Source organism: Galdieria sulphuraria (assembly GCF_000341285.1).
Source record: "Galdieria sulphuraria unplaced genomic scaffold scaf_88, whole genome shotgun sequence".
Taxonomy (NCBI): domain Eukaryota; phylum Rhodophyta; class Bangiophyceae; order Galdieriales; family Galdieriaceae; genus Galdieria; species Galdieria sulphuraria.
Window position 1 is genome coordinate 3,252 of NW_005178387.1, and position 6,914 is coordinate 10,165.

General features: G+C 33.4%; 1 protein-coding gene across 1 annotated transcript; it reads left to right on the forward strand.

Moving 5' to 3' along the window:
- Positions 1-5,879: 5,879 nt before the first annotated feature.
- Gasu_61300 (uncharacterized protein) lies at positions 5,880-6,638 on the forward strand. Its single transcript, XM_005702690.1, has 2 exons — positions 5,880-6,202; positions 6,445-6,638. The coding sequence occupies exons 1-2, from the start codon at positions 6,001-6,003 to the stop codon at positions 6,516-6,518; spliced, it is 276 nt and encodes a 91-aa protein (XP_005702747.1). The 5' UTR covers positions 5,880-6,000; the 3' UTR covers positions 6,519-6,638.
- Positions 6,639-6,914: the final 276 nt, after the last annotated feature.

Below are 6,914 nucleotides of genomic sequence, written 5' to 3' on the forward strand. Positions count from 1 at the left end.
CAAGTGAACTTGCAGTATCATGAAAGTGTACAACATACTGTCTTATGTGATCTAGAATCTACTACTGATTTATCTTGATATATTGTATTGTTCTTATGTCGAAACTACACCTTTTGACTATTTATGCTTCAGAACAATTCCATCTTACTTGTTCGACCCTAAGACCAGCTTCATATGGAGTAGTCATCTAGCTGATAAGGATAAGATAATATCTCTATCTCGTTTTTTCTGTTCTTTATCTGTGTAATTGTAGAATGGTGAAGATCTTGTTTTTTAGAGTTGTAATATGTTCTTAAAAGAAAAGGGATGAAGATTATAGAAAGTAGTATTCAAAGACTGCAGGATGATGTAAATTCGAAGAAGAAGCGACAAGATTGCAGCCAAAGTTCTCTATAAACGATTTGCTGGGAATAGAAATTGAACTTGTCTTAGCACGAAATACTGGTTGTTTTCCCTTATTCATATGAATTGTCATAAAAGACAAAAATTTACGTTTTACATAGTACATTTTTTTCAATGAAAGAATATAGAAAGGTCAGTTGAAAGAAATTCAAGGAAAAGAAGTAAATCAATACTTCCCTGGCTTCACAGGGTTAAAATATCAGACATATAATGTACAGATTTTGAGGTTGATCCTAACAAAAAGCAAAATCAACTCTGTGATTTTTACACAAGTAGCAGCAAAACATAAATTGATAGTCATGTTCTAACTTCAGGATCTTATAGTATATCCTTTGATGCTTGAACCTTTTCACAACCTTTGGTGGTTTTCATCCACCTCTTAATCTTGGACTATTACCACAATTGATGCAAGTCATAAATAACAATGTATTTATGCCGTACGAATACCTTGTTTCTATTGATGAGTTGAATTTGAATCTTATTTCAGTGTGATATCCGAAACTATTCTGGTTACAGCCGTATTGAAGGAAGTAATAGTCACTTGCTTTAGAACACTCTAAACCTTACCACTTCTAGTTAAATCTCAACAGGATATGGCACAATTATTCTAGTAGATACGTAACAAAAGGTCTATTTGATTTCTTCCTTCTCAACGTATCTAGAAACTGGTTACTGTTTTATATTACTTGAATTGTATACTGAATTCAATGATTTACTGTTCATTGGAAAGAAAGTAAGACATCTCTTGATACTGTTCATTTAAGATGACATTTTGTGTAAGAGTTGGTCATTTGTTGATTACTAGTCGAATATCTCATCAAGAAGAAATTCTGTCTCATAAGTAAATGAAATGTCCTCTATGGTTGATTCAACTTTTGAATTCTTAGAGATTATACTGAATTTATCGAACGAGTTAGTCCTTATCCCGAGAAAAACGATTTTCCATATAGTACTAATAGTAGTATTATTACTAAAGATACCGAGGACTAGGGAGATGAAGACTTGGTTTGAGAAAAACTTGCTAGTGTTTGAGTGTCCAATTATTCCTCCGCGATACTTGCACTCTATTTGCGATAATGGATACGTTTTCGTTGACCATCTCATCCTAGATAGCTTCGCGAATCGACTCAAGCCATGAATCGCATTATACCTTTGCAGCGCCACGAATATGTTACTACTAGTTTATATATTTTGATATTAACTAGTTGTTTGTTCAGATATAAACACGTCAAACTATACTTGATTCAATTCATAACTACTTGTCCTAAAGTACTTTCAGTAATATCATTTCGTTCCAACCAACCATTACTGGGTACGCTATAGTCACTTCTGCAGACAAGAATCAGATGTCAATCTTTTTTCAAGTATTCGCATCTAAATGCGTTGCTTGTTAGAAACGTTCAAAGTTAGCTATTGAAATATAGCCCTAGCAATGAATGGAATCAATGTGTTAGACAAGATAGCGGCACAACTCGATGCACAAAAAGTTGAATCAACGTTTCCATTCAAAGCCAATTAGTTGGTCGTAAGACTAATATACGTTGTTATATTTTTAGGGGTATCTACAAGAGAGTTGGTTGAATTGTCATTATGTGGACATTGGGTTATCCAATAGAGTTTCTGTTAGATAGTGTTTGTATAAGATGGATTCTTTAAGGTAGAATTGATACTCTATTGAATACTAGTTGTCAAGTTGAGAAAGACTTTGTACCTTTGCACTTGAAATCTCGATGTTGCATGTACAGAGTCTTTATATCCGAAGCAGTGTCTTATGTGGTCTTTAGGCACCCTGTATGCTTGATTCAGCGTCGAATTGTCCAAGATTATCTTGAATTGTCTAAAATAATTTAGTCTTTACTCTAAAAGGATGATTTACAGACTATTATTTGGATCACTTAAAATCAAGTCGAAGATCAATTCATGCGAGAATCACTGGGTGAGAATCCGAATTGCAACAAAGCATCAATTTCCCCCTTAATATTTGCATGCTCTGTGAACGACCGGACAGGTGATCGACCACAATTCAATTGAGGTACATTTGTGGATTGAATTTCATATAGAATGACAATGTGTTTCTAGAATATTGAGAACATGTTACTATTGATGAGCATAAATCAATCAGCATCCACCATTCTTGTATCTGTACGGAATTCAGTTGAACTTTGTTTGAATCCAATTGTTCCTATCAATATTGGTGGAGCACGTTCTCGTTTTACTGCCTCGGTACCAAGATCAACTTGCGTCATAGAATCATCATCTTTTTTGATAAAGTCATTGTGCTAAAAGTCTATTGCTTGTTTCTATTGACTGGTCGGAGAGTAGTCATCATATTTTTATCTTATCTTTTCAAGAAAGTTGTAATAATTACTGAACACTAAAAACTGAACTTTAATTGAAATAAAGTATGACAGCGATAAACTATACTATTCATAGACCACAGAATCATTTGATCTAGAAAAAGATTCAACTAGATTGTAGACGATTGCTCACAAACGAGCTGCGAAAAGAAGCAACGTAACCTTCTGATAGAAGCTATTGAATCTCTCTTTTCATGTTTATATGTTATGTAGTACAAGATGAAGAAAATGATTCGTTTCATTTCAACTTTTATACAACTCGCTGAACAAAAAAATACACCAATTTGCTTTGGAAGAAAATAGATGATGAAAGATATAAAGTGAAAAAACAAAGAAATGGCTTTCTAGTTTAATAGACTACAGAGATAGTATTATGAGCAAAAAGTCTTGACTTTGATTCTCACTAGAAACATCAACGATATTCTGGTCGTCACTAGTAGAAAAAATATTCCCTACTATTACCTCATACTGGTAACAGTAGAACGTTTATGGTACTTTGTTTTTGTTTATCCATTCTACTGATGTGCATGACCTGTATTTGAACACCATAAGATAAAAAGTAGGTTGTTAAAACAAAATGGTTAGTGTACGTGTATTCCATGGCATCCCGTATCTTTACAAATTGCCCAATGCTTCAAAGAACCTGATTACTTTAGGCATTCTTTATCCTTTTCACACTCACCTTATTCTTCTTCTTGCTATTCATTTTTTTATCAAAAATGAATATCATACAATTCTCACTGATAGAAGACAGTCAAATTTCTTTTCAAAAGTTACATTGTAGAATAAAGCAAGGAATATACAATCTTACTTGCAGAATCATTATTTGCATCTTTGTAGATACTATGTTTTATATAGTTGTAACTTTCTTTACTGGTTTGGAAAGTGTAGACAGCAACATTTATAGGAAGAACAATATTAAGCTTATGATTCAACTCGATCTTGATACTAGTATTCCATGAAGAAGGATATCACTCCTCATCATACTCGACGAATAGTTTTGTTTTAGATTCGAACTAATCAATCTTTGTCAATCAACAACTTGACCGGAAAAAAGTTGCTTGTATTTATTTCCATTGCAAAAATCATTGAGGCCTTGGTATAAACTGACAGAAATGATTATAAAAGCAGAATTTACTGTTTGATTTGCACATTTGACGACAACAATAACAGCAACTCTTAGAAGAGACAGGACAACACTTCTCACTACAGCATTATTCTCGAAGAGTAATAGGCATACTATTTCTTCTATAGTTCGTCATTTATTTAGAATTGTGATTGGTGTTTTACGACCACTCGCTTTCCCTATAGTAAAAACTCAATACATCCCTCAATTGTGGAACTGATATATTTTTCTATCTAATCGACAAGACTAGAGACAATAGGGATATGAGCTAGTGTCCAGGAATCAATTCGAATTCAACTGACTTTAAGATCATAGTTTCGGCTATGTTGAACCGAGTTTAAACTGTATTGAGCGGAGAAATAAGCGACTGTGCAAAGCAGGGCAATCAAATGTCAAGAAAGAGAATAGACCAAGTCCTTTGCTTGATAGAATCAGATCGAAGTTGTTGATAAAGAATAGTCAATTGTTTGTTAAGCGTCTTTCATTCTATTGTTCACGGAGCCTTACCTAAAGAATTGCACGAGTTGGTCATAAATAGAACACCTTTGGTATTTATCATATCATTTATGCCTAGTGACAAGGTCAATTTTAAGCTGTAGAGAAAGGAACTTTAATGTACCTTGGCTACTTTTCTATTGAACTTGGTGTCAAATAGAATGACTTGACCTTGTTCATATGAATTCATATTCTGGTTATGAATACTATATTTGAAGAGTACCGATCATATGCTATTTGAAATTACCCTTAACACTTTTTCCACTGTTTATCATACACCTCATCCTGTAACTTAGTTTCATAAAAGCCTTGGTATCGTTCAGACTATCAAGATTTATGGCTATGACTTATATAGTTTCGATAGAATTCACTTGACTCCAATCTGTTCCATCAAAGATTGATTAGATAGTGGGACATGCATAATGTCGCAGTCAACTACAGAATCATAGACATACGAGACAATTCAACTGAATTGGACGGAACTGTATGTTTGGAACTTCACAGATCATCTCTACTCTAATTTAGAAGAACGCAAACATTCGGTTTTATGTTGTTTGAAAGATTTGAATCAACATAATAACTTGAGAAGATTGACGAAAAAGTACTTTGATCCTAACCTTTGATTGTTAGTACTTCAAGTCATGCTGAGACATATAGTTATGTCCGTTTACTTCCTTTCGTGAAAAAAAGTTGTCTCTTATCTTTGTTATATTAAGCTATTACAAAATCAAGTTGATAACCTGGTACAGCTTTCAGTGGGTCATGGTCATTTGCACAGCAGACTCTTTGTTATCTTTATGGATGAAGAATTGAGTTTGGCTTGTGTTGATTCATTGATTGAATGATTGATTGCTTAGTGTCATACTAGCACATTTACTTATCAACTGACAAATAATCGCACTTGGATTAGTAAAATTGACTGATTCCAGTATTTGATGAATAGTAGCAGGACAACCCTATTCAAAAAAATGATTTAAGAATTCACTTTAGACAGATAGTTGATTTGCGAGTCAAAGACAAGTTGTAACCATAGAAAAAGATATATACAAGGTAAATGATACAAATAGGAGTAGTTTCATTGTGCATTCTCAAGATGAATACGAACTGGATTGGACACTGCTAACAGAATGAAATGAATTGTTTGAACCACACTGGGTTGTCCGTCTATTATGAGCCCTTTAGCTCATCAAGATATTTTATCGTGACACTAGAAAACTCTCTGACCCATAAGAAGAGTCATTATACCCTAGACTTTAGTTCACATAGTATTTATATATCCTCAATAGTCTATTTAATACCGATTGCTTCACGACGGTATGGATTTATTGGAAGAATTTACCCAAGCAGAGTTGGCAGACGAAATACCAACGAGTACTAGTATTCTTTCATCTAAATACACAGAGGACAACCTAGTTGATAGTTTGCTTGACAAGAATCACAACGAGAGAAAATCCCCAAATTCTCTCCCTCATAGTTGCAAATCACTTTCAAATACTAAACAGATCGTTGACCGAAACTCGTTTGAGTCCATTGTTTCCAGAATTGACCCAATGTTGAATCATATTAGTATACTGTAAAATGGAGATTTTGTTGTTTCCATTGGGTTTGATTCTGCATAATATGTTGAGCACCAATATACACACGTTTTACTGCATTTTTTCTGCTAATGGGAAAGATGGGCAATTTGAAAAGAGTGGCCAATTAGGAATGGGCCCTCGCAATTTTGATTTAAAAATTGCCATTATGGGTGTGGAGTGGGAAAGAATGGATAAAATGGAAATGGGAGAGAGAGGGGAAATTGCGATGGGGGAAAATGGGTGGGGTAAGGGGTGTGAGGAAATTGAAGAGGGGCCAACCCAAAGGCGATTGCGTTGATTTGGAAATTGCCATTATGGATGCGGGGAAGAATGGGTAAATTAGAAATGGGAGAGAATGTGGAAATTGACGACAGGGAAAAAAGTAGGAAAAAGGGTGAAAGGAAAATGCAGGGGACAACCCAAACACGATAGAGTGTTTGAAAAATTCCAATTCGAAAAGCAAAAAAGATTGAAATTTGAACTTTAGTTATATTTTATGAGATAGTAATAGTAGAAAGTTCAATTACATGCTGTTCATATACTGTTTCCATGCTTTCATAATGCACTTTCACTCTAAAATAATCTTCTTATTAAGTTTTTAAAGAAAATATAATAACAATTTAATGTAGTTAATTGAAACATTGAAAACATTGTTAAAAAATTAAATCATTGACTTAATTTTTAACTGTTACAATGAAATGTTCAAAGTAAATATTATATAATCACAAAAAACTCAACAAAGCAAAAAAGAATTAATTTTAAAGAGAGTATATTTATACAGTATCCATTTTATTGACAAAAATAAATAATTTTTAGTTTAGTTTGACAATATTTACTAAAAATATACACAACAAAAAAAACGATCAGCAAAATTTGATAGCAACCTTGACATGCTATACTACAGACACGCCATAAACGCAAGGATTATTTTTTTAAAAAATTAATAACATCAAAAGT

Bases quoted from the DNA above. Each gene is read 5' to 3' on its own strand.
- Gasu_61300 (XM_005702690.1), top strand. From the start codon at position 6,001: ATGTTGAGCACCAATATACACACGTTTTACTGCATTTTTTCTGCTAAT. The intron at 6,203-6,444 runs GTAAGGGGTGTG...TTTGAACTTTAG, and splicing joins GATGGGGGAAAATGGGTGGG to TTATATTTTATGAGATAGTA.